At 51.4% G+C, this 27,208-nt stretch overlaps 1 protein-coding gene across 1 annotated transcript in view; it reads left to right on the top strand.

The window, feature by feature from the left end:
* The first annotated feature begins 479 nt into the window (after nucleotides 1-479).
* Nucleotides 480-27,208, top strand: part of SCMH1 (Scm polycomb group protein homolog 1) — a 76,619-nt gene continuing 49,890 nt past the window's right edge. The window contains exons 1-4 of the mRNA XM_084274325.1: nucleotides 480-507; nucleotides 18,101-18,162; nucleotides 20,154-20,239; nucleotides 22,807-22,875. Of these exons, the coding sequence (XP_084130451.1) occupies nucleotides 20,215-20,239; nucleotides 22,807-22,875 (94 nt within the window). The 5' untranslated portion in view covers nucleotides 480-507; nucleotides 18,101-18,162; nucleotides 20,154-20,214. The remainder of the gene's footprint in view (nucleotides 508-18,100; nucleotides 18,163-20,153; nucleotides 20,240-22,806; nucleotides 22,876-27,208) is intronic.

Here is a 27,208-nt window from a genome sequence, read left to right as displayed (position 1 = left end):
CGTGGGGTCTGCCCCAGTCCTGGGTGTTTCCCGTGGGCCCGGGGCAGTCACAGGGCTTTTTCCCGAGGAGACACAGACATGGATGCGCATCGCTCCGCTACCCAGAGGGGCCCGGGCGGGTCCGCCCTCAGCTGCGGGGATGGGGATGGGGACGGGGATGGGGGTGCTGCCCCAGGCTCAGCCTGCGGGTGAGGACGGGCTCCATCCCTGCGAGCGGCTCGGCCCCGAGTGGACACGGCGTGGGGCCGCCCTCAGCGCTCAGCCACTCTCGGGGGGAGTTAGTGAGGGCCGGGCTCGGCTCGGCTCGGCTCGGCTCGGCCCGGGCCGACCCCCCCTCCATCTCCCCCCCGCAGCGCCGCCGTCCCGGGCGGCAGGGGGCGGCGCGGGGCCGGGCCGGGCCGGGCCGGGTCTGTCCGCGCTCCCTCCCCCGCTCCCCGCCTTCCCTGCGCATCGGAAACATGGCGGCGGCGAGGGACTGAGCAGCCCCAGCGCTCGGCGGCCGCGCAGGTGAGAGGGGCGGCGGGAGTGGCACGGTGGGCTACGGCCCGGCCCGGCCCGCTGAGGCGCTGCTGGAGGTCGGGCGGGGAAGCCGGACGCGTAGGCCCCGCAGCGGTAGCGCGGCAGGCCCGGCCCGGCCCGGCGCGGATCCCGCCTGTCAGAGCGGCCCGGCCGCCGCCTCACACGGGGTGGGGAGGGAGGGTGGGGGGGCCGGGCCGCGTGGCCGCGGGTCGGAGGTGGCGTGTCACCGCCCACACCTGTTGGTGGCCGGCAGGGTCCGGCCCGCTCCCCCCCCACCCCACCCCGGGGCCTCTCCGGCGGCGCCGCGACTCCCGCCGGCAGCGGGACAGAGGCCCCGGGGGGAGCCCTGCGCCGGCCTCCCGCGCCGGCCCGCGGGCCCTTTGCCTCTTGCTGCAGCTGCCGGTGAAGCACCTTCGAGGGGCTTTGTTGTTCTTCCAGGTGTCCCCGGGCAGGGCTGAGCGCGGGACGGGGCACAGGAGCCTGGCCAGCGGCACCGGGCCGCGGGTATCTCGTTACCAGAGGCCTCCGAGCGGGTTGTGCGGGCCGCCGGTGCCTGCCCCTCCGCCCCGGCGCTGTGTGTTACCCAGCCGGACGCTCCCTGCACGGAAAGGGAAGCGGGATTGAGCTGCCGGAGGGTTTGCAGGAGACGGGCCCTGCCTGCGAGTTGTGCCCAGGGAGGGTTTGTGCCCGTCCCTCCCCACCATCGCTTTGGGACGTCAGGAGGGAACCCTCCCTGCCACCCCCACGGTGTGTTTTGGGGATGGACAGTCACCCACCACCAGGTCCCTGCGGCTGGAGGTGTCACTGGGGGGATCCCGGGGACTGGACAGAGAAATCCCTCAGCACCGTCCCAGGGGAGATGCCTGTGCCTCCTCCCCAGAGAGAAGAGCTGGGTGTCAGGCAAGATTTGAGGGGTTTGTGCACGTTGAGATGTTTAAAAATAAACACAGCGTCAGGCTGGCTCCAGCTGCCTGTCTCAGGTTTAATCCGAAGGCTCTTTGAAGCTCCTGAAGCTGCTCTGTGGCAGCATTTAGGAGTCTGGACGACTGAAAGTAGAGATAGCGAATCTATAAACAGGCTGATTAAGTTTTGGGTGCACTGAGCAGCTTGGCTCCCAGATATTTTAGGTTCAGCAGCTGAATACCAAGCTAATTATTTCCATGGGTAAGGTCAGGATGTGGAGACCCAGTTCAGGGGGGCTCAGCTTTCATTTTTGGCTCCCTTTCTGTTTACTGTTGTTGTTTACTATGAACGCCATGCACTGAGTGGCTGAGAACAGCCATGTGGTAGCTCCTCCTCACCAGCCAGTAATATTGGGGAGATACATTCTCCCAGCTCAGCTGAGGGGACGGCGTGTGGTGGGGTCATACCGAGGATGCTGGCAGGGGGACAGCCACCTCTCCTCCTCTCTGCCTTCCTCTTCTCTTACCCTCACACTTCTGCTGGCCAGGCTGTGATGTCTCCATGCTCTTGCTGGGAATATTTGGAGTATGGGATGGTGGTTTCGTACCTCCCCCCTGTTTCACAGCAAACACGGGCTTGTGGCTTGGTGCTGAGCTGGGGGATAGAACTCAGCTTAGGGGGGGCTCAGCTGCTGGCTGCAGCCTTGCAGGGCCTGTGCTGTGCTGTGGGTAGTTCAGGATCTGCCCAGTAGATGGTATGAAAATGCAGACAGAAATAGGGGAGTCCTTTACAACAGGCAAGAGGGAAGTGCAGGTACTTTTGTGCTATTTAAAGTATTTATTTTGTTAAAGGTTAAAGTACTTGTTATTTAGGAGAGATACAGTGACCCTCGGTCCTGCTGTTCCAGTGTTTACATCTTGGGAAATGATTTTGATCATCTGCTTTTTAGTCAAGTTGTAGGTATTAAATCAATGGGCAAATGCTGAGTCTAGAACAGGAGTGTGAGGGGCATCCCCTGCAAGTTGTGAGCCTGTGCCTGCTGGTTTTCCTGTGTCTAAACTGTTAGGAGTGTTTAACTCCTGAGCCACTTCTCTGGGAACATGATGAATTTTGCAGCACAGTTTGGTGTCTTTAAAGGAAAGATGCTCTTAGGGTCTAAACCAATGATGTTAATCCATCAAGCAGCTGTGTTTCAGCCTAGGATGCCAGCGGCCTGGGGGTTGTGTCCTTGCTGTGTATCTAATTTAAAGGTATCTCTGAAACTTCATTTCATAGCCTCTGCCACAGTGTGTCTGGAGAGGACCTCCAGAGATGTCCTACTTGTTTCCCACCCGCAAAGTAAGGTCAAGTACACATCCAAACCCTTCCTGAGCAATGCTTCTTCTTTGAAGGCTCTTCCTGCTGACAGTTTCATATCCTGTGCAGATGATGTACACCAGCACTCAGGCTTTTCACCATTAGAAACATTTTCCTGGGGTTTAATCTGAAACTTTCTCTTGTGCTTTGAGCCTGTTCCTTCTTCTCTGATCTCCAGTGCATGTGGAAAACACTCTACTCCCTCAAACTTGGCAGCTAAATTTGAAGTATTTGAAGACTCTATGTTTTCTCTTCCTCAGCTGAACAGCTCTGTTCCTCAGCTCTTTCCCCATGGGCTTGTTGTGTGCAGAGCTGATCAGTGCCCCTCTGCTCGCTCCACGCTTCTCTTAGAGCACTGTGGTCAGGCTGGGCTCGGTAGGACTGTGTTAGTTGAGCTTCTGTCGAGCAGTAGTAATAAATGGGCCCAAATGACCCCATTTTGGGTCTGTCTGAGTACTGTTATGTCAAAAGGAATGCGGATCAGACGTCTGAGCTGTGTGTTTGTGGCGAAGGACTTGGCGTGCTGAGTGAACTTCTATTTGCAGCACTTGGAGTCGCGCGCTGACAGCGTGGGCTCGGTGCTGGCTTCAAGTTCAAGCTTGGCGTGTTTGGGTCTGCTGAAGCCACAGTGTTTGCATCTACCCCCCTGTCTTTTTTTCCCTTTTCCTTGGCTGCAACTGAAGTTGAGTTTGTGATGAGACAAGCAGATTTTGAGTCGTTTACTCGTCCGTTTGTGTTTGAACATTTTCCTAACGAGATGGCCAGGAGGGATCCATGTGAAACAAAGCAAGATGCATCGAGGACAGAGCAGCAGCTCTGGCTCCCAGCTTCTCTTGCATGGTGGTTAGTTCTATTTTACATAATTCAGGTACATGCCAAGGTAAAAATCATCCCCACAATTAAATTCTTGGTGTAACAGGACTGTAACTCAGAGGGAGCACTTCCTTCACCCAGCAGAACACCCTGGTGTAGCACATGGGCTCTAAGCTGCGTGACATGAGCAATGTTTCATCACTCTGTTTTGCAGGCTGACAAGACCTAGTCCTAAAGGCAAATGCTTCTTTGTGTGTATCTGTATTTGTAAAGAACTCCTTCCTTACTAAGCTTAAATATCTAACAGTGGAGACTTTCATAAAATGCTTGCTCAATGTTTCAGCTAAATAATGTTTAAGTAACACAACACAATGTTTAAATAGTACAAGTCTGAAAGTACCAGGAAGCCTGTGAGGTGTTCCATCTGGGTCACCAGGTCTTGCTGGGCTTGGTCTTAAAGCAAACAATGCTTGTCCCTGTCTAGTGACCCGAGCTGGCAGTGTCAAGCCCGTGTCTGGTGAGGGCACTTGAGCACTGGAGATCCCCAGCACCTCTTGTTCATGCAGCTGTGCTCTTTGCTGATGTCCAGTCTCCATTAGTGGGAAATTTCAGAGGTAGCTTCAGTCGTGAGCTCTCACCAAGCAGAAGGAGATTTCAGTACAGGGGCATCACTGCAGCCTGACTGGTGCTGAAAATTTGAATTCCCAGAGATCTCCATCTACATTAAAATTCCTTAAAAGAACAGGTTAATACTCATCACCTTTACAGAGGTTTCTGACAGACAACCTCTAGCAGATTTAGACACCACAGTGTATGGTTCTGTGTCTGCAGGGTTTGCTCAGACACCTGCCAAGTGCTTCTGTGGCTGTAGCAGGCGTGGAAGCAGTTTCTGTCCGTGCCCTGCTCGTGCTGTGTGTAGTCTTGTGGTTTCATGCAGACTCATCCTGAGCAAAAGTTCAGTATTTGGCTGTGACTGAGGGAAAGGATGAACGTCTGTTCTGCTGCCTCCTCTGCTCTTTGCATGGCAGCCTTGTCTGAAGGCCAGACCGACAGGGTGATGTCTTTTTAAGCTGCTGTAGAGGCGTCTAGCAGCACTTGTCTTCCTGAAATCTGACTTTATCAGCAGCTGTAAGTCATCCTTGCAGCTCCTCTGTCTGGTGGGTAACTGGTCGTTGGAGATAAGGATGCAAGGGCAGAGATGAGTCGATATGGCCATTACCAACATGAGGGAGCTGACATGGGAGTTGAGTGCAGGACTGGGGTTTTTTTTTCCCCTGGGACAAGCTTGTGCCTCTGAACCACACACACCCTCTCAGTTTCTTCCTCAGTGTGTTGCAAAGGAGCCTACCTCTTTTTGGAGGTACCTCCTCCCAGCCAGCATTCTCTGAGTTACCCAACTTCTCTTAGCTCTTATGTTTTCCAGACTGACACAGCAGGAACCATCCAGAACCCTCCCTGTGCCTCAGTTTTGTTTTTAACAGCGGAAACCACAGGAGTAGATGCCAGTGGAAATTTATGAAGCTCTGTCTTTGCCCATTGAAAAACACACGATTCCCCCCCTGTCCCAGCCCTTCCAGCCTTGCTTGGGACCAGCCTTCCAGCCAGGTCACTTCTCCTGGATATCGTGCTGAGGGGAAGGTTTGCTTCACACGTTGCTGGAGCTGCATCTGCTGCACTTTGCCTGGGCATGAAGGGGGTAGGTGCTGAGCTCCCCAGGACTGCTGAAGTTTGGCCTCACAGAAAGCTCCTGCTCAGAAAAGCAGTTGCTTTCCAGCAAGGAGTTTGTGTGTAGGAGGAGCTGGAGGATGCTGGAGCATTGGCAGAGTGCTGTGCAGTGTGAAATGCCCAGCGCTGCTTCGACCTGCAGCCGGCTTACCAGAGTGAGCTGTGGGGTGCCTTTTCCCACCACTGCCTGGAAAGCTCAGTGCTACAATGCCTCCTCCCATGAGCCAAGGCTTTTGTGCACCCTGACCTTCCCCTGAGCGATGGCTGCACCTCATCCCCTGCTCCTGGGCCTCTCTTTCCCTTCCCTGTTCCTTGGAAGCCTCTGCTGCCTCCCACCGCACTGACCCCTCTCTGCCTGTGTTGGGAGCGGTGGGACGCAGGTCCAGCTGCGCCTCCAGCAAGGGGGAGGTGGCTCGTGTTCCCCCTCCACAGCCTCCTGGCTGTTGGCTGTGGAGAGCCTCCCTGGGCCTCCTGCCAGAGGCCTCCTGCCCTTCCCGTGTCCCCTGCTGCCTGCAGCCCGTGGGGAAGGCCAGCAGCCAGGCAGCAGAGCCCTTAGGAAGCCAGGCTGGGCTGCACACACGTGAAGGGGACGGGGGTGAGCAGCACTTCTGCAAGACAAGAACCTGGGCTTAGCCCTGGCTCCCAGCAGCATGAGATGCTGCCCACACCATGCTGCTTTACAGCCCTGAAACCAGCTGGTCTGCAGAGGTGACCACATTAGGGTGACGTTGGGTCCCCAAGCTCACGCTGAACACATTGGGTGGGCTCTGCAGCATGTTCAGGCAGCTCCTGGCAGGCATTTCCCTCCCTGCTGCTGCAAAGAGGCTCTTGCTGTCCACTCCCCTGTTCTGCCAAGCGTGGCCTTTCCTGCCCAAGTGCTGTGTGGAAGGTAGGAGACATTTCTGCTGTGTACACACTGAAGGCACAGTGAGCAGGCAGGGGAGCTTATAAAGTCTGATGTGGACCAAGGAGGAAGTTGCACCAATTCCACTTTCTAAAAATAGGTCAAGCAAACGTTCTGCAGCCCGGAGGCTGCTGCTCTCTACACTCTGAGTTTGTTTGCTTTTTTTTTTTTGTACAGATTTAAAAAGAAAGCTGCTTCAGTCCAATGCTGCAGTGGTTGTGTGATCAGCTACAAGCTTATGAAGAAAGGTCTTGGCTGTTTCATTGTTTCTAGAAGTGACCTTGAAGGATTACCTATGCCGAGGGTTTCCTAGAGGTTTCTCTGGGCTGTTGTTAAAGATTTCCAATGATGGTGATTCAGGCTTTCCTCAGCAATCCACTCCAGTGCCTGACTGTTCGGATGATTAAGGAGATTTCCTTGATTTCAGGCTGGGATCACTGTACTTTAACCTCATCGTTTTGACATTTCACCTGCTCCCTGGCAGGCTCCCAAGGAGAAGACAAATTCTGTAAATGTAAAAGCATCCCATTTGTGTAGAGCTGGATCTTCCTTCCTACCTCTCCCTTCTGTGTTCAGAGAGCATCTGCTGTATGCTGAGGAGAGACCTTCTCCCCACCTCCACTGCCCTGCCAGGAGGGTGCAGAGAGGTGGGCGATGGTCTCTGCAGCCAGGGGACAGGAGATGGGACAAGGGGCAATGGGCTCAAGCTGCCCCAGGGCAGGGGCAGAGCAGATGGGAGGGAAAAGTTCTTCCCTGGCAGAGTTGTGGGGCTGTGGCACAGGCTGCCCAGGGAGGGGCTGAGTCACCCCCTTGGGTGTGTTTAACAGAGGGGAGATGAGGTGCTCAGGGATGTGGTTTGGCTTAGGATGGGAATGGTTGGACTTGATGATCTTAAAGGTCTTTTCCAACCTGGTGATTCTGGGATTTAATTACACGTGTGGCAGCCGGGAAGCCCGAGTCTGGCTCCTGCTGTTGTAGTGACCATAACCAACAGCCCTTCATCCCTGCTGATGTCAGTGCACACGTGGTGCTGGAGGTGACATGTGTTTTATTAAAATTGTATATCACGAGTTCCCCAGCTGTCTCATACTTCGATAGCAAAATGCACAGGGCAAACAGCTCACAGAGGTTTTGGTTGGTGATACATTTCATACCAACCAACAAGATGACACTACAAGTGATGTTACTTCAAAACATGATGTAGGGACGCTGATGATAAAAGTGCTGCTGAATAGGAAGGAGCAGAATATTGTTCTCTCTCCTGGGGTGGGGTTCTGTCTGCTTTGCCTGTGGTTGAACATCGTATGAATTGTGCATTTTCACGACCTGACTTGATTTCCCTTCCCTCTCCATGCTGTGATGGGTCTTCCCAATAACTTCAAGGCGTTATCACAACACTTCTTCATTCCAGTCATTGATAAAATTGTTAGGATGCATTTCAGGAAGACATTTACAGTTGAAAAAGGCTGTGACTGATTTTTTTTTCCATCAGAAAAGGGGGGAAGAGGGATGAAGTACTCACAAATTCTTTCCTTGGACAAGAGCTGCTGCCTCAAGAAACCCGAATGGGCTGGGGTGGACTCCTGTCTGTAAAGCAGTAACAACACTGAACTCTCTGCATGGCATGAAGGTCTCTGTAACACAGTTATCCTGCTTCCTTCCTGTATTTTTCTACCCACTGCTGCCCATTAATTGTTATCTCTGGGGCTCATATGTTTTCCTGGATTGCATTTCTGTGCTGTCGTTATGTGCCTGTTCCTGCAGCCCTGCGAGGAGAGATGGTGGCAACAAGTGTGCACGATGCCTGTACCAGTGCCCCCCACCTGCCCAGCTCCTGGGGATCCCTCTCACTGCAGTCTCTAGTCTGTCAGGCATTAAGCCTGGAATTCTGTTTCTGCAGAAGTCCTTGGTGAAACTTCTCAGTGTCACATGTTCATGTGCATGTTCACATTGTCAGGGTGTTGTTTGAACGTGGCTGGTTGTCGCTACAGTCTGACAAGAGATGCCCTTCTCTGCACACATACGCTGCCTCTCCAGACCTGCAGGACTGGGAAAGGCTCCTGGCAGGTGGGAAGCAATGCTGCTGCTCTGCCCATACCAAGCCCAGTGTGAGGCAGCCCTGAACCAGGAGCTCATAGCTGTGTGAGGCTGCCTTTGGGCTGGGCAGTGGTGCTCTCATTGCAGTCACAGTCCCAGCTCAGAGTTTGTGGTGTGTGGTGAGATTACACCTGTCTACATAAAGATGGGAGAGACATCAGCTCCTGCCTGAGTTGTGAGTCAGACTCTTCAAGAAAGTAACTCCTGAAGTAGGGCAGCATCGTTACAAACTGTTTTCAGGTGGGGGTGTCCATCTGAGCATCAGCTGTGGATGGAAGATTGGAACCTCTGCTGCTGTAGTGGTGTGCTGTCAGCACAGACGTTGGGACTCTTGGTCATTCACACCTGTGTTAGTAGGTCTTACTGGTTAGTAACTGGGTAATGCATGGTTCTGATGTTGTTCCCTGGGTGATGGAAGTTTACACCATTCAGGGTTTGTGCTGTTGGTATTTCTGTTCCTGTGTGCAGGTTTCTCAGTAAAATGCTTTTTTGTTTTCTGTAGCAGAATATCTGCTGTACCTCATGTTATGTGCAGCTGACAGGACATCAGCCAGAAGATATTGGTGGCTGATGGGTATCTAAGCAGCTAGCCCACCACCTCACAGTTCTCCTGGAGCCCTGGGCTCTTAGCACATGGGTAATAAACCCTGGCAGACAGCAGATCCTGCTGGCTTGTCACGGCTCCAGAGGTGAGGTCCCTGTTGTCAGTGGTCTTGGGAATCTGGAGAGGTCCCAGTTGACTGGAAGCTGGCAAACATCCCAGTTTTCAAGAAGGGTAAGAAAGAAGACCCTGGTAATTACAGGCCTGTCAGTCTCACCTCAGTGCCTGGTAAAATGATGGAGAAAATCATACTGGGAGTTACTGACAAACACCTAAAGGACACCAGAGTCTCTGGTCACAGCCAACACGGGTCCAGAAGAAGGAAAAGGAAATCCAATGGGATCTCCTTTCATGACCAGGTCACCCAGGTGGTTGACCAAGGGAAACCAGTTGATGTTGTATTTGGGATTTCAGTGAGGCTTTTGATATCCTGTCTCACAGTATCAAAGTGTCCAGCATACAGCTAGACAAAGCCATAATGTGCTGGGTGGGCAACTGGCTGAAGGGTCAGGCCCAGAGTGTGACAGTGAATGGGGTTACAGCTGGCTGGTGGCCAGTGACTACTGGGGCTCCCAAAGGGCTCCAATTAAGGCCCAACTCTTTTTAATATTTTCATAAACAACCTGGCCACAGGACTAGAGGGTGTCTTCAGTAAACCTGCAGATGACACCAAACTGGGAGGAGCTGGTGACTCCATTGAGGGTGGAGAAGCCTTGCAGAAAGACCTGGACAGATCAGAGCTGGGCAATCACCATCTGCATGAGGTTTAACAAGGGCAAGTGCCAAATTCTGCCCCTGCACACCCAGCCTGGGGGATCAGGCGCTGGAGCCCGGCCGTGCTGAGAGGGATTTGGGGCTCTTGGTCGACAGCGAGTTCCCCATGGGCCAGTAGTGTGCCCAGGCAGCCAGGAGGGCCAACCCCATCCTGGGGTGATCCAGCACAGCCAGGGCAGGGAGGGGATTGTCCTGCTCTGCCCTGTGCTGGGGTGGTCTCACCTCCAGCCCTGGGGGCAGGTTTGGGCAGCACAGGGCAAGAGGGACACAAAACTATTGGAGAGTGTCCAGAGGATGGGGAAGGGTCTGGAGGTGGGGGGGAGGCTTATGAGGAGAGGCTGAAGGCCCTGGGTTTGTTCAGCCTGGAGGAGAGGAGGCTGAGGGGAGACCTCATGGGGGTCTGTGGCTTCCTGACGAGGGGAGCAAAGGGGCAGCACTGATCTCTCTCCTCTCTTTGGGGACCAGGGATGGAACCTGAGGGAACGGTGTGAAGCTGTGAGAGGGGAGGTTTAGGCTGGGTGTCAGGAAGAGGTTCTGTGCTGAGAGGGGGGTCAGGCACTGGCACAGGCTCCCCAGGGAAGGGGTCCCAGCCCCGAGCTGGGCTGAGGTCAGGAAGCATCTGGACGATGCGCTCAGTGCAGCTCTGAGTGGGCTGGGCTGTGTGGAGCCAGGAGCTGGACTGATGGTGCTGATGGGTCCCTTCCAACTCAAGAGATTTTATGATTGCAGCACTCCTAAAATGCAGGTCTTTGGGTGGCTGTGCAATGCCCCATGTCCCCCAGCATGGCAGGAGGCACCAGCCTGTTTGAGGGTGCCCCAGACAGTGCAGGAGGAACTGGTCCCCTTGGGCACTATCCAAGCCCCTGCACTGTAAACCCCGGGCGGTCCTGCGGCTGCTCCAGCATTAGTGATGCTGAGGGGTGGCTTTGTTATCTCAGCTCATCACTGTGAGCTTCACTCTCCTCTTGTGCATTGCTGGCACAACTTCTAGCTGTATATTCAGCATTACCCATGGAGCCTGACCAGAGGACTCAGTCTGTGCTGGGGCTTTTCAGTTGCTTCATCTTCTTGTCAGCTAGAAAGTCCGTAAATGCCCTGTGCTGTTGTATGGCTTTCTGAGCTGTACAAAATGTCCAGCAGGTAGTTTAATGTCTAGCAGATACAGCCTGGAAGAGTGTGTTTTTTTCATTAGCTCTTTGGCAGACACTGAGCATACTTTCAGAGCTGCAGGATGGACTTTGGGTTGCCTGTGGTCATAGTTGTGTGTTTTCTTTAATATTGGCATCTCCTGTCTGTACATGTTATTGCCAGAGTAAGAGAGCTCCTGGTGCCTGTACCAGCAGCACTGGAAGGTCTCACAATATATATTTTTTTACTTTTCCAGACTCTTGGCCTTCAGGAATGTAAAGCAGCCTCACAGCTTTTTTTTTCTCTTTACATAATTAAAAGCAATCTGTTCAGGGGTTCTTGCAGGAACTGCCTGGTGATTTTTTTTCCTCTCTGGGAGGAATTCTCTTGGGATAACATTTCTGTGTACTGCTAGATTGCTCTTTCTTTTCTTATTAAAATTTACAGAAGTTTTGATGGGCACTTGTTGGAATTTCTTTGTAGCCCAGGCTTTGCAGCCTGGAGAGAATATTTCACCCATTTCAGTAGATTTACAGTTTTGACTCCTGGGATTTGAGCTTCTTAAGTCACAGATGAGACCAGAGTTATACACAGGATAAAAATAGAAAGCAGTAATTAATACCCATCCTCGGTGAGCCTGGCTCTTCAAGTCTCTCTTGACATGTTGCACTGTTGCAATTTCCTTTTCTTTTCCTAAGAAATAGATGAATTAATAACTCTCTACATGAGTGAGAAAATAAACCCAAGCTGCTTGCTTCCTGCCCTGGCACGCTGCTCCCCTTGGGGCACAGGGAGTTTCTATGAGCTCTGGGCTCCTTTGCAGCCATGTGCTGCCCTGGCAGGCTGCTGCTGCTGGGCTGGGGGAGGCTGGGCAGCAGAAGTGGTGGCACAGCCTCTCCTTTTGGCCCTCCCTGACATCTCTCTTTGCCTCTATCACAGGCTGGATTATCTGTCTCCATGATCCAAGCAGGAGAGACAGACTCCTCTGAGCTCAAGTGGGTGTAAATCCAGGTCTGTGTGACTGTGCTCCATGCTCTGAGGGTTCAGGTGGGGTTTTTTTTCCATTTCTTTTGTGGATGGGGCAGATCAATGGGAACTTTTTCTCTCCTGTCCCCTGTTTGCACAAGAAGAACCAGCTGCTGTGAGTGTTGGAGGGAAGAGCTCGACTCTGAGTCTGGCTGTACTGCTTGGCAGGGGATGCCCCTTCTCACTCTAAGGGTATATAAACACACTCAAGGGATCATTTTACCTCGCCTTTCCTGTGAAAACAGGTTCAGGAGGGCAGAGAGGGTTGTATTTGACAAGTTGGCTATGTGGGTGTTGAGTCACATACTGGGTTTGTGTGCAAATCTAGGAAGAATTCACCCTTGAGTGTGACTCATGTCTCTGCTCCCCTGGCACTGCTTGCCAACGAGGACAGGACTCTGTTGGTGCTGGACCCCAGAAGCTGAGAAATACCAAACTCCAGAGGTCATTACTCTGTGCTGGATCAGGGAAGAGAGCACCTTACACACTGAGTAACACACCTGGTGATTGCTCTGATGCCATGTGGGAGTTGCCATCCCCTGTATTTCCCCAGGGGTTACTGCTGAGCATTCAACTTCATTGCTGGGATCAGCTATGGGGGGAAAGCAGAATGCAGGAAAATGCAATTCTAGGTGCATGTCACCATCATTGTCACCCATGTCGCTGGTATTTTAGCTCATTAGAGAGTGGTGATCTTGTCCCTTACCTTTTCTTCAGGGCTGCTTTGCTCTTGTCTGCACTCTGAGCTCTCAGCTACCTTTCCCTTGTTTTAGACACCATGTGTCTGTCCCTGGGGAGCATCCTCCTCCTCATTTACATTTCTGTTGTTCCCTTAATTACCATCCCTTTGTTGTCTTTCTTTATTCCCCCTCTAGCTGCCTTTTCCTGCTTTCCCTCTCCTGAGGATGCCGTGCTGAAACTTTATCAAACTTCCTTCCTAGAAATAGTTAATGCAAACTCTTCTTTCAGGGATTCTCCCATCCAGCTTGCAGCAGCCTTACACAATCTGTCGTGACATTTCCAATAGAGGCACAGCTGGAAGTCAGACCTTTCTTTCTGGATTACCTCCAGTTTCCCCTTGCTAGGGACAAGGGTACATACTGTCTTCCTGGAGCTAAGGTACATTTATTTCATTAATTAGGATTGCAAATCATGGATGCATTTATCTACTTGATACTTGCTTCCCACATCTCACATCCATAAAGAGCTTAGTTTTTAATAAGATACAGTCTAGCAGAGAATAAGGTTTTTCCAGAATATATATGTGTTTGTATATATATATATGTGTATATATATATGGTGTTGAACAGAGACCTATGAAGAGTTTACACACTGGAGCACGTTTCTGGGGCCACATACATTGTGTGTGTAATTGCTGTCTGGAAAAGCAGTCATGATTTACTGTGAGAGGAGTGCTGTATTAGCCTGTCATGGAGCTGGGGGAGAACGTTGAGCCTCTGTTACAGCCTGGTGATGATACAGAAACCATGCACAGGGGGGTTTTTTATGTACTCCTGTTTAAATTCTTATTTAAAGACTTTGAAGCAGCCTATTGTGTGCTTTTGTATGGGGTGACTTTGTAACTGTCATGGGCAGAATCCCATTTCAAGGTCTCTGTAAGCCATCTGCTTTCATTAATAGCTTTTGGGTTTGGCATGTAGCTTGGTGCAGATTAAAATAGCCCCATTGCTGCAAAACTTTTCTTCCCTGCCTTCAGCAGTTTGGCCTCCCCGTTGAGCCCCTGCAGCCTGGCTGCACCCTGAGAGGAAAGGGTGCTCTGTGCTGTACCCTGCTCTCAGCATGTGCCCTCCAGCTCATCCCTGGGCAAGCAGGACCCAGCGTGGAGGTGTGTTGGGGTGCACCCATCGCTCTGCTGCTCTCTGTGCTCTTGGGATTGCTTTGAAAGGAAACCTGGGTACATGCACAACTGGCACGTGGCCTGGCTCCTGGCCATGGGGGTCAGGGTATGGTCAGAACACGCTGGGTCAGGACTACAGGGATGAATTTTCTTCTCTGCTGTGAGGTGACACCTATGGGTTGGGTGCTGGGTACAGTGCCATGTCCCTCTAGATAGCTTCTGCTGCCATAGCCCAAGCCATTCCTCTTCTAAAGGCAGAAAGCTTTAACTCTGGGCTGTGTGAGTCCTGCTGACACCAAATCATTGTGACCCAGACAGTTCTGTGGCAGAAGCATCAGGTGCCCAGATTTAATTCTGTGCCTTGGCACGTTCTTCCTGCACAGCACTTGGTGAGTCCATCACTCCCTCAGTTTTATACATGTAGAAGGTGTCTCACCTGTCCAAAAAGGCAGTTGTCTGTGTTGGTCTCTGCTACAGTGCTTCTGGGAGAGCTCCTCTGGAGGTACCTGGTGGGATGGGTCAGAAACATCTCTGCTCACCCCCAGAAATGGAGACCTGCTGCTTTTCCCAGAGAGCCTTCAGAACCTTTATGGTGAGCCATGGTCTTGGTGGCATCACCCACACTGGGCTGTGGTGTGTGGGCTTTGGTTGCACAAGGAGAAACAATGGCAACACAAAGTCTGGAGGTCAGTTCAGCAGCAGGACCAGTGAAGCTCCCTTAACTCCCCTATACTGACAGGGAATTGGGTTCAGATGATTAGCTGGAGCCTGTGCCACTCCACCAGGCTTGCTGGTGTCCCCTGCAAGGGAAGGCAGCCCAGGTCTTTGCTCCAAGCCTTGAGTGCAGAGCGACACAGGATCCTCTGCTTGGTATTTGTCCCTGCCCATGGCAGGGCTTGGAACCAGATGGTCTTTAAGGTCCCTCCAACCAAACCAGTTGATGATTGTACGTTGCCCTGCACAGGGAGGCAAGACTGGTCATAGAGCAGAAAGGATTTGAAGGGCCAGAGTGCTCACTCCCATCACCACAGAAATGGCACATCAGCGAGCCAGCTCCTCCATAGAACAGTCTGTACTGAGAAGAGTGAAAAGTTGAGGGGCTTCCTCTTACCAGCCTCAGGACAGACTATCTCACCTGGCTGTTCTTTAAGCTCTTTCCTCTCTGTTTCTCTGTTCCTGGAGTGTGCCAAATGTAGTTTTCATTGCAACTTCTTAAACCTTCGTGGAGAGCAAGGTCTGCTCACAGGGATACACAGCAGGATGGTTCTATTTTAAGCCCACTCTGGTTTGGGGTTTTTTCCCTGAGAGAAGGAAAGCTTTACTGCAATCCTGCAAGGTTTTATTTCATTTCCTCTGCTGTTGTGAGAGGTGGTAACTGCTGAGGCCCCCCTTGCAGTGGTGAGTGATTCCTTCCAGTGCTCCCTGGTTTCCACCCTCATCCCAAGCTCTTGGCTTTCCCTTGTGCTCCACTCAGTAGTGTTTGATGATCCAGCTGCCATTTGCTCAGAGTTTGACCCATCTTCTCTCCTCTCCAACCTCAAGGTGTTCAAAAGGAAGTCATAAAGTTGATATTTTCATAGTAGAAACATGGTCTATCCAGGGTTTTTTGCATGTTTTTGTTTCTCTTAAAGTATGTTCTCCCCTGAGATTTGGCTCAGGGGCTGAGGAAGTGTGTTGCTTGTGGTCACATCCTTGAGACACCTCGGTGTCTTAACATCTTTTGCAAGAATGTGTTTCTGAAGAGCCAGTCATGAAGTCTGGACTTTATCAGTCCACTTCTTACATGGTAGGAAGATAAAATTAGTTCCAGAGAGGGAGAGTTGTTGGAAATGACACAAAACCCTTCTAGTAGAAAGAGGAGTAATGGTTTGCAGCCAGGAGGTACTCACACAAGGGGATCAGTCCTCCAGATGGAAATACCAACATTCATTGTATTTCTTTGAAAAATTTCCTGGGATGATCATAAGGACCCTCAAGACCTGATGAGGAGAGATGCTCCCATTGGTCAAGATAAATTCTGACTCACCACCTTAAAATCTGCAGCTACACACCCTTGAGAGTTCCCTTCAGGTCCCCTGTAAGCATTTCTTTGGCATTTACTGTCAATATTCCCTGTCTGCTTTGCCAGCTCCAAGGAGGCTGGTGTTCAGGGTGATGCTGAGAGCTGCCTGCTGGTCATTGAACCAGCCCAGCTCCCTCAGCCTCTCTCTGTAGGGGAGCTGCTCCAGCCCTCTGATCATCTCTGTGGCTTCTCTGACCCCTCTCCACCAGTCCCACATCTTTCTTGTACTGGGGCCCCAGCTCTGGACACAGGACTCCAGCTGGGGCCTCAGGAGGGCAGAGCAGAGAGGGACAATCCCCTCCCTGTCCCTGCTGCCACCCCTCTGCTGATGGAGCCCAGGATCCCATCGCCCTTCCCAGCTGCCAGAGCCACTGCTGGCTCAGGGGAAGTTTCTCATCCACCAGAACCCCCAGGTCCTTCTCAGCAGGGCTTGATGCCCATGAGGAAAGCTTGGCTGCAGCAGAGGTTACATTGGCAGGGTTTGTACCAGCTGGGCTGCTCGGGGTGCTCAAGCCCCGTGCTGTTGTGGGGGGGAGAAATCAGGGACTGACAGCGTTTGCACTGTGAGAAACCATCAGGATTCTCCTGTCGCTGTCCCATGGGATTTCCAAGAAGTGTCATTCTCACAGTCCTCTGGCAATATGCAGAAGTTTCTTTTCTTCCCCTCCTTGATGCTGAACTGTGGGGTACAGATCCGACCCAGGAAACCTGCTTTTCATCTCCACTGTTGGCAGTTCTCTTCCTCTCCTCCCTGCAGACCTCTTGCCTGCTGGCAGCAGCATTGTCCAAAGGGGCTTGACACTTGGCACCCTGTCAGCAAAACTTCAGTTACCCTTTCAATCAAACATGGGAGCACTCTGAGCTGACTTGGCCTCCATCCCAAAGTTCACCATAACCTTCTTCACATAATAGGAAGTCCAGACAACCCCAGGAAATCATTCAGATGCGAATGGTGCCTTCAGTGGAATAAAGAAGTTCCTAGAAGAGACATTAGGAACCTCAGCTTTAACTCTTGTCATAATCATGCACTCCAAAGGAGGGGAGGCTTTGTAGATAAAGAGATGACATGCATCTTATGAGGTCTGTAGGGCTGTGACTGTATCTTCCACCCACATTGTCTCACTTTTTGTTTTACTGTTGAAACATTTAGTGGAGGAATATTGTGGAGCAGCCTGCCCTGGAACCCCAAAGGTCCCTTCCAATCTGGCACAGGTAAATTGAATCGTTCTCCCCTTAGGGATGATAAGGATGAGCCTGTTGGTGAGAGCAGTGGCAAGGGGAGAACTTAATTAGATTAAGATGTGGTTGGGCAGTGTTTGTGCTGAGGGCTGTGCGGTGTGGCTGCCAGAGAGAGGGGCAGCCTGAGCTGGGCATGCCCTGGGAGGCTGTTCCCAACCCTGGCTGCATCTGTGCTGCCTTTATTTCTGAGCAAGAAAAATACATCAGAGGTGTAAATCTTCTTGTAAACCAGTACAGGGACCACTGGGGTGCTGACAAAGCCATGTCTCAAGCTTGAGTCCTGCCTCTGGCCATGACCCAGTGCCAGCATCCTGGCAGGGAGGCAAGTGTTGGGCTTTTCCATGCCAGAATGCAGCAGGTAACACAGTAAGGGGGTGGGCAGGGTTTGGCTGGTCCCCCCATCTTTCAGTCAGTGTTTGCTGGAGGTGTGGGCACGAATGGCCTGTGCCTTTTGTACTTTGATGCAGTTACAAATGCTGGTTTGCTTTTGAATGCCTTTGTTCTTTTTTAGTGTTACTTGCTTGTCTTGATAACATCCAGGAGGAAGCTGCAGGTCTGTTAGTTTCCAATAAGCACCACTTCTTTCTCCCTGGCATATCCTTTTCCCTCCCAGCAAAGTGGAGCTTTGCCCTGCTCCTCTGTGGAAGGGATAATTTGGAGTCACCAGCTCACTCCCTTGGTGCCATTTGTTATTTTATATGTGCTGTGGTCTCTCTCCTTTTTTATTACTAATCAGGTCTAGTCTTTTAAATCCTTCTTTGGATGATAGTTTCTTTTTACAAAAGCTGAAGTAGCTGGTACCAGCTCAGCTGATGTGCTCTCACTCCTATCAAAGGTGTTTAACAGCTGCACTCCCCTGTTCACACTGCAAGCTGAACTTCAATTGTGTCAAGTCCTGTGCTGCTTTGCTAAGGCAAGTGGGAATGTTTGGTGCAGCTGCCTTTAAATTTAAATTTGGATGTTTTAAATGAATTAAATATGAACATGAATAATGCAGCTGGTAACCCAGGCTTTCTGCAATTAAATGCAAAGTTTTTCATTTTGTCTCTATGCTTTCAGGGTTTGATATTGTGTCCTGACTTTGCTGTCTTGTAGGAAGGATGGGGAACTAGAGCCCATGACAGTTCAGTGGAGCCAGTGGCACTTTTGATATCTCGGTGAGTGGAAGTTGTTTGAAACTGGGGGAAAGACACTTACTCTGCTATAAAAGGCAGCAAATCAGTTGGCCTTTGAGATTTTAAGGTAGCATCCTGCTGAAATGAATTTGCATGTTGATCTGTCCTTTCTGGGTAGAAATTCTGGAAACCAACACCATGTAAAAGTGTGACCTCTGCTTGCCAGGTTACCTGGATACCCACAAGCATGAGAAATAGAGCTGCTGAAAAAGAGGGGAGTTTTAACTCTGGTATGCAGCTTTGAGAGTGAGGTTCTGGGGATGAGCACATTGCAGTGTGTGCTGGGCATGTTCAGCCTGGAGAAGAGGAGGCTGAGGGGAGACCTTCTCCCCACCTCCACTGCCCTGCCAGGAGGGTGCAGAGAGGTGGGCGATGGTCTCTTCAGCCAGGGGACAGGAGATGGGACAAGGGGCAATGGGCTCAAGCTGTGCCAGGGCAGGGGCAGAGCAGATGGGAGGGAAAAGTTCTTCCTTCCCTGGCAGAGTTGTGGGGCTGTGGCACAGGCTGCCCAGGGAGGGGGCTGAGTCCCCACCCCTGGGGGTGTTTAAAAAAGGGTAGATGAGGTGCTCAGGGATATGGTTGGACTTGATGATCTTAAAGGTCTTTCCAACCTGGTGGTTCTTGATAGTGTTCAGGTACATCAGAAAGTCCCGTGTCCAGGGCAGCTGAGCACACAGCAGAGGTGCAGAGTGGGAGATGGGGAATGCTTGTCTGCTGCCTTTATATGAGGCCTTTCAACCTGGATTTTATGGCTGGGGGGACTTTTCCTACCTTGACTGCTAGCTTTTAATAAAAATGAGGGAAGAAAATTATGAAAAGAAGCATTAAAAGTTGTAAATAAGCTTTTTGCATGTGGATCACCTTCTGCTATAAAAGGAAAAGAAACCACTGCTTTCACATGCACAAACACACACACCATTTATGAGAGGGGCAAGAAGAGACCACTGTGTAGTTTGTAGTGCTTTTATAGAAAATTAAACTCTTTGTTCTCTCAGGTTTGGAAAAAGCCTGGTTTTTAAAATCAAAACTTCTGGCCAGGTTGGATCTGTAAATAAGCCTTTGAGCAGAAACTCAGCGCTGCGTCCTGGGACGGCTTCCTCTGACGTCCTCCAGCCTGACTGCCCCACTGTGAATGAAATGGAGCTGTATTGACACAATTAATCTTTCCTTAGTTAGTGTAGTGTCAAAACATGCCTTTACTAGCTTTCCTCAGGGCTTGCTTGCAGCTCAGCCCTTCCTTTAGCTATTTTCTGTCAGGGCTTGGCAAGGCTGGGTGCGTGCAGGGGGCACTGCCCTGGGACACCAGCAGTGTGGGGAGACTGGTCTCTGTGTATGTGTCTGGGATGCATCTCCCAGAGCTCTGATTTTCAGTCACACTTCCTTATAACAAGAATGTGAGTGCTTTTCCTTCTTTTGAGGACAGTCCAGCCAGATTTCCTCCAACCAAGAAAAAAAAACCCCATGCAGCTCAGCTTGGCCATTCCTTGCTGTACTAATGGCAAAAATATTTCCTGGGTCATTGTCCAATTTCTCATCCTTATTACCCAGATCTGCTGTGAGCAATTTGAATTGCAAGTGGCGAGCTGGGGATTGCAGTGCTGCTTTGCCAGAGTTAATGTTATGTTTCCATGTGTTTTCTTTCATAAATTGCAGCTCTGCCTCCCTTTGTTAGTGAGCAAGAGCAGCCCCCCTTCCACACACACACTCAGGACCCGCTGCAGAGTTAGCACAGGCTGGCATATGCTCCTCTCACTTATTTATGCTGCTCCCACTGAAGTTGTCCACGTATTGGAGAAGGACTTAAGAGTTTTAGGAGGCTTGAAAGGAATTGCCTGTGTTCAGTAGGAGATGTTCTGTGCAACCCAGGGTGAAAGAGCATTTCTTTTCTCCCTGCTGTGTGATGAGTTAATGTTGCAGATGACTCTGTGCTCCAGAATGGGGCAATTTTCTCATGTTTATTTCTTTTGTCCTAGACATCTCCAGCTATCTTAAGAGTGAGCCAGTCCCAGGCTAAGGACAGCAGTGGGTGATAGAATGCGGAAACCAGGCCCTCAAAAAGGTGAGCAGTGATGCTGGGCAGTCAGAGGCCCAGCAGTGATTTGTTGCAGACAGAAGGACGGAGCACAGCACCCTCAGGAGACTGGCAATGGGATGGGAGTGTGGGGAACAAATGACACTCAGAAGAATGTCATCTGTTTCTCTGGCATCAGTGCACCCCCAGGATGGGCAGAGGGCGAGTCCCATGCTGGATGCACCCTGCAGCTCGCGGGGCACAGTGTCAGGCAGCGAGGGTGCTCCGGGGAGCCTGTGGCACGCACCATCTGCGAGTGCTCCCAGCATGAGGCAAACTGCTTCTCTGCTGGCACAAGCCTTCCCCTTCTAATGAGGCATGAAACCAAAGACCAGCCTACCTTGTGGAGATGAAATCTGTTACAGACACTTACCTCTTGCTGCCCGAGCCTCTCGTCCCGTTACCCGAAGCAGCCACCGCGGTGCTCGGGGTGACCGTGTGCCTGCTGCCCACCTCCTGCTTGTCCTGGGGCAAAGGGTGAAGTGAAGCAGGCTGCCCACAGCTGAGCTGCTTGGGCTTCATGTGCTTAACAAAAATATTGATTTCCTTTAGTGTTGTGCCATGCATGTGCGTTTGTCTGGAGTGATCTCATCGCGTGTGCTGTGGAGGATGGGGGAAGGGAGAAGCAGAGAGGATGGAGCATCCTCTGCAGTTCTTTGTTCACATCTGCTATGTGCTCACAGGGTTTATTGCAGGAGATTCTATGCTCAATTTCTCTTCTCCCTTGATTTTTTTTAAATGTCTCCTTTGCTTCTCTGGTGGTTCATCTTACAGCAGCATTATCCTCTTCCTAACACTGCTTGTCCTTTAATGAAGTGAAAATAAATGAAGGAAAGCAGGGAATGGGGAGAGCCTGCTGTGAGGCAGCTGGAGGGCTTGGTAATAAAAGAGGCAGGTTGATTAGTCAGCAGCGTGGCCATGGACCGGGCTGGCTGAGTTTAGCCTCTCACACAGCTTGTCCTCATGGAGCAGGGCACCTCCAGCCAGCATGGCTGTGTGACCTGAGCTGCAAATGCCGTGCTGGAGGTTGCTGAAGCAGCTCCTGCATCGTGCACACGTGGGTTCCTGTCCTACTTACCTGCTTTGTTAATAATGCATTGAACTTTTCCTCTTTTCTCTCTCTTTTTTTAATTTGCCTGCAGAAATTCCTGTGTATTTCTTTCCCCCTCTGCTGCTTAATGATGATTTTTACATGTTAAAGGTTAACAGTAAAATGGAACTTCACCTGCAGTGTGGTGAGAGGGTACTCTGAGTACACAGATGCTATTAGAGAGCCCTCCTGAAACACTGAGAGGAGCAATACTCATTGGGGGGGGGGGCTCTTCTGCTTCTCACTTAAATACTTTATGTCCTTTATTATTGCTTTCTTAAGGAGGTGGCAGAATACTGTCCTTGGTGGGAATAAATTGGTAGGAAAGGTGCCCCACCAGCTTTGTCATTTGTTTGTGTCTCTCCAAGGAGGCTCTTTGGTCCGTGTCTAATGATGCCAGACTCTAGTGTTCCTTTAAGGGCTAAAACCTACATGTGGTCCTCTTGTCCATTGTATTGAAGAGAACACGTCAAGAAGAGAAGATTGCAAAAGTAATGGTCCAAAAGCACTTTCAGACATCTTAGGAATCACCAGGTCACTCTAGCAGCAGCTCATGACGTGCCTCTTTCAGCTACTTGTCAGGAGACTTCAAAACTTCTGTTTTCTTTTTTATTCCTTTCATAAGGAACTTCTTTTTGTTGGGGGCAAGGCACGTTTCACAGAGCACTGCCAAACTGTTGTTTACAGTAGCCATAAAAAGGCTTTCTAAAAGACAGGAGCTGGACTGCAGCAGCACCCCAGAGCTGTGTTGGTCAGGCAGCAGCAGGTGGGGGATCTCACTCAGGGCATGCTCTGCTGTGCCACGCTGCTCTGGCAGACTGGAGGTGGCTAGAGGCAGGGATGAGTATCCCCCACTTCTTGTTCTTACTGCCCTATAGAGCTGTCATGAGCACACACCACTCAGATGAGATGTTCTACAGAGCTGGTGCTGCTTTCTGGTGCTCTCCTACCAGCTGTGTGGGACCCACAAGGGTAACCCAGTGCAAAGGGCAGTTGTGCAGACTCTGGGAGAAGTCCTCTCCCCATCACCAAGGAGGGTCAGGGCTCTTTGTGTGAGCAAGACCAGCTGCAGTGACCTGAGTTGGTAAACAAGGAGCAGTTCAGGCTCCACTTCTCAGCGTACGAGATCTACCTGAGCCATTTCTAGTGGCTTTTGTGTTTGCTGCTCTCAAGCCTCACCACCTCTTCACACAGTTGAAGTGATGAAGCTCTAGCAGTTTGCTGCTGTTTGCATTGCTGCTTGCTGATGCACATGCAGGTACCTCCTGTCAGGTCTTCTTCTGAGCTGTGTGGAGGAAGGGAGCACACTCCATAGATCAAATCCTCCATGTTACCTGGGGTGATGACAGGGAGGTCACTTCTTTCCTTGGACATGCCTGTAAAACAGGGGACATGAGCAGATGTTGTTGAAGAGTGCTCTTGCTGGTTTCCTTTGCTGACACAAATGCTTTATTTCTTGTCTCAGCCATAGACTGGAAAGATGGTAAAAAGCACAAGTACAGCCGCCTGTCAGAGTCTCCCTCCCAGTACCAAGGTAAGAGAGCTCCCTTCTCCAGTCTGTGGTTGATGATGGGTTTTTTCCATAAAAGCCTTTTGAGTCACTTGGATGTGGGAAACAGCAGTGTGAGGTTAATTTACAGATGAAGAACGGTTTGGGACAGTCCTCATGTATTTAATGCTGACCACAGTGAAAACCAACTGCAAAGTCACCAGGGTGAGCACAGGGCTTATAAATATCTCAAGTGTGGGACACAGGGGAAATGAGCAGCACCTTTTCAGTGTCTGTGGGGACAGGACAAGGGGCAATGGCTGCAAGTTGGAGCACAGGGAGTTCCACACCAACATGGGGAAGAACTTTTCCCCAGTGAGGGTGAGGGAGCCCTGGGACAGGCTGCCCAGGGGGTGTGGAGTCTCCTTCTCTGGAGAGATTCCAGCCCCATCTGGACACCGACCTGTGTGCTCTGTCCTAGGGACTCTGCTTTGGCAGGGGGTTGGACCCCATGGGCTCTGGAGGTCCCTTCCAGCCCCTGTGATTCTGTGACTCTGTGGGGCTGAGTGTGTGTAAATCGGGCAGGATTGAATGGATCTGTCACTGCTGGGGCACACAGCGAGGGAAGTGAAACTGCAGCACCTTTCTGTCATCAAGCACCCCATAGTCCAGCCCAAGAGGGTTTCTGTTCCAAACTAACACTGAATTAGGACACCCCTGAGACGAAGCAAAGCAGACAGCACCGTGGTGTGAGACCGCAAGCAAGCGGGATCATGTCATTGATGGAGCTGGTGCTGGTGGAGAACGTGCAGCCAGACTGATGGCTGAGCAGAGTGCCTGGAAGTTATAATGGGCAGGACCTGGAGGAGCTCTGCTATGGTGGTGGGAGAGCTGACCCCTTGGGAGGCTGTGCTCAGACGTGGGGTAAGGCCACTGTTGCCTCTGGATCTGCGAGCAGAGACGAGACTCTGCTCATTTTCATACAGAGCTGGCTCAGACCCTGCAGCTTTCATGTGCTGCCTTGATGCTCGTTAGCAGACACACATATGGGCTGCAGACTTTAATGGGATGCCTTGATCTGAGTAGGGCACGTTCTCCTTCACAGATGTGACCTGAAATGCACATGTATCGTTTCAGTTGGATTGATGACCCCTCGGGAGCTGAAATGCTAATGGGGCCCAAAACAGACTTCGATTAAAGATATAAACAGAAACTCCATCTTCATTTACATTCTGGACAAAAGATCAACATTAAATGCAACATGATGAGAATCCAAACACAAGGGTGCAGAGTTGCATTGTTCACAACTACTGTAGCTTGACCCCTTGGGTGTGTGGAGTGTTTTGTTTGTAGTAAATATTTTCAAAGGTTAAGACATCAGAGCCCAAATCTGACACTCTGCCTGCAAGTAATATCTCCCTTTGGCACAAGCACATGGTAAGGAGCTTTCCAAAGGCAAACAGAAGTGATAGACAGTCACCCTCAGTAGGCATTTTCACAGCTGAGTTACCAGGGGTTGTATAGTTTTACAAGCCTTGGCTTTGGTTTAGCTCACAGATGTAATTATGAAAACGTGGTGTTTCTTGTTAAGTGTCCTTCTCTGGGTTCTCCTGTAAAGAAGATCTGATGGATGTTATACAGAGGAACAGGGTCCATTTGAACGATTATCCTCCCGTTCTGTGGGAGCAGGATGGGGGGTGAAAGAGAAGGCAGAGACCAGGCAGAATAGAGGTGGGTTTAGGGCTGGTGGAACACTGCATATATAGTACTGGAAGTTGGGGGTGAGTGTTCCCCTTTGTGTTTTGGGGTGAGAGAGGATTTCAGTCCCCACAGTCAGATCTGTGCTGGGACACACTTGCTCCATCAGTACTGAAAGGGATACTGTAGGACCTGCTCAAGTGCTGATTTTTATGGAGCAGAGCGATACCCTGGGCACTGGAGGAAAGGCACCAGGGTGTTTGGACCAACGCTTGGAAAACATCCCCCAGTGTTACCTGTCCCAGGCAGATAAACAAGTGTCTTACAGACTAAAACGTCCTGTCCCTCCACAGGAAAGCCCCCAGTTTATTAATATGAATAAGAATATTGAGAGAATATAAAATGCAGGATAATCTGTGCTGACAAGAAGACAACCAAGACACTCTGCTCAGCGTGTCCCTCTGGCCGTACACCCGCGGTGCGGCAGGAGCCTGTAACATGCCATCAGCTGGCAGTGGGGCTGGGGGGCTCCAGGCAGACCTGTGCAATGGGACTGGGGATGGTGAGCAGGATTTGGGTCTGGCCCAGGGCAGCTAAGGTTGAGAGAGGCAAGATTGGTGTACCCATCTTCAGCCACATGTGCTCTTCTCAAGTACAGAGCTCGGGGCTTGTTCTCTGCTTCCCAATTAAAAAACCTGTAGGTGCCTTCTGCTTTCCCCATGGTACTGACAGCTCTCCCTTTGCAGGAACCCCTCAGCTTCTGTGTTAGGGCATTTTCTTCAGGTTCTTCCTGCAGTTGAAGCTGATCATATTTGCTTAAGTGTGCTTTGAAATTCCTGCTTGAAAAGCATTGTGTTGTGAGACAAATGCTATTCCTGAATGAGTTAAAAACCATTCCCTGCATCCTCTGCAGGGCATCCTCTTGTGCATCGTGTGCAGGGCATCCTCTTGTGCATCCTCTTATGCATCTTGTGCATCATCTCGTGCTATGGCAGCAGTGGCAGCCTCCAAATACCATGTGCAGTTTCTGTCCCAGTTTGAGAGTAATCCTGAAAAAGAAGTGCAGAATTTAATTGTCCTTCTTGTGCCACCTTTATGTAAAGAACTGGCTGATAGTGAGCAGGAAAGGGAAGGTAAATTCTGCTCTATCTGACCTTATCACCACCTGAAACTACCTGAAAGGAGGGTGCAGAGAGGTGGGCGATGGTCTCTTCAGCCAGGGGACAGGAGATGGGACAAGGGGCAATGGGCTCAAGCTGTGCCAGGGCAGGGGCAGAGCAGATGGGAGGGAAAAGTTCTTCCCTGGCAGAGTTGTGGGGCTGTGGCACAGGCTGCCCAGGGAGGGGGCTGAGTCACCCCCCTGGGTGTGTTTAACAGAGGGGAGATGAGGTGCTCAGGGATCTGGTTTAGCTTAGGATGGGAATGGTTGGACTTGATGATCTTAAAGGTCTTTTCCAACCTGGTGATTGTGATGTTTTCTAGAAGTTGAGAGCAGTCTTTCTGCTGCTCCTGCTTTGCAAAGTGAATCACCAGAGCTGTAAGTAGCTGCAGCTCCAGTGCTGTGTGTGCTGCTTCGCGTGGCGGTTGGGTCCCAACAGGCTGCACCATTAATCTCAAATAAGTTCCATGTCCAGGCACTATTTTTAGAGGCACACAGCTGTCTCTGAGATGTACAGCCCCTGCTGGGATCGCACGGCGTGGAGCTGGGCTGCGGTAGGAGCTGCTGCAGGGAGCACAGCAGCCGCGCTCGGCTCGCACTGAGCGAAAAGTGGAAGGATTAAAACCATGACTACTCTAACAGGGAGGGATTGAAACCAGCTGAGGGGAGAGGTTTTTTTTTTTAAATAAAACTCTCCAGATACTTGCCCAGGCCCTGAGGCTGAGGTTTGCACTCCTGGCCCTGCTGCTGGCACCAGTGAGCATCCTCTGTGCCCCATGGACAAGGGCCTCTGAAGGGCCACCCCAGTGTGAGATGAGCTCAGAGCAGCAGCCAGAATTGAGGGCTGGGATGCAGCAAGGTGCTTCCATGCCAGGCTTGCCTGGCTGTGCTTCGGCTGGGTATTTGCACCCCAGGATCCCATTTGCTCTCTTAGCCAATGGGATCCTGGGGGGCATCAAGAGGTGTGTGGCCAGCAGGTCACAGGAGGGGATCCTCCCCCTCTGCTCTGCCCTGGTCAGGCCCCACCTGGAGTGTTGTGTCCAGTTCTGGGCTCCCTGGGATAAAAAAGACAGGGATTTCCTGGAGAGAGTCCAGAGGGGTTACGGAGATGATGAAGGGCCTGGAGCATCTCCCCTGTGAGGAAAGGCTGAGTGAGCTGGGGCTGTTCAGCCTGGAGAGAAGAAGACTAAGGGGGGAACTTATTAATGTTTATGAATATCTTAAGCATGGGATGCAGGGGGAAATGGGCAGCCCCTTTTCAGTGTCTGTGGAGACAGGACAAGGGGCAATGGCTGCAAGTTGGAGCATAGGAAGTTCCACAGCAACATGGGGAAGAACTTTTCCCCAGTGAGGGTGAGGGAGCCCTGGGACAGGCTGCCCAGGGGCTGTGGAGTCTCCTTCTCTGGAGAGATTCCAGCCCCATCTGGACACCGACCTGTGTGACCTGTCCTAGGGACCCTGCTTTGGCAGGGGGTTGGACCCCCTGGGCTCTGGAGGTCCCTTCCAACCCCTGTGGTTCTG

This window comes from Gallinula chloropus (genome assembly GCF_964237585.1).
Source record: "Gallinula chloropus genome assembly, chromosome: 22".
Taxonomy (NCBI): domain Eukaryota; kingdom Metazoa; phylum Chordata; class Aves; order Gruiformes; family Rallidae; genus Gallinula; species Gallinula chloropus.
Note: the sequence above shows the minus strand (reverse complement) of the source record. Positions and strands in the feature narration are given on the sequence as shown.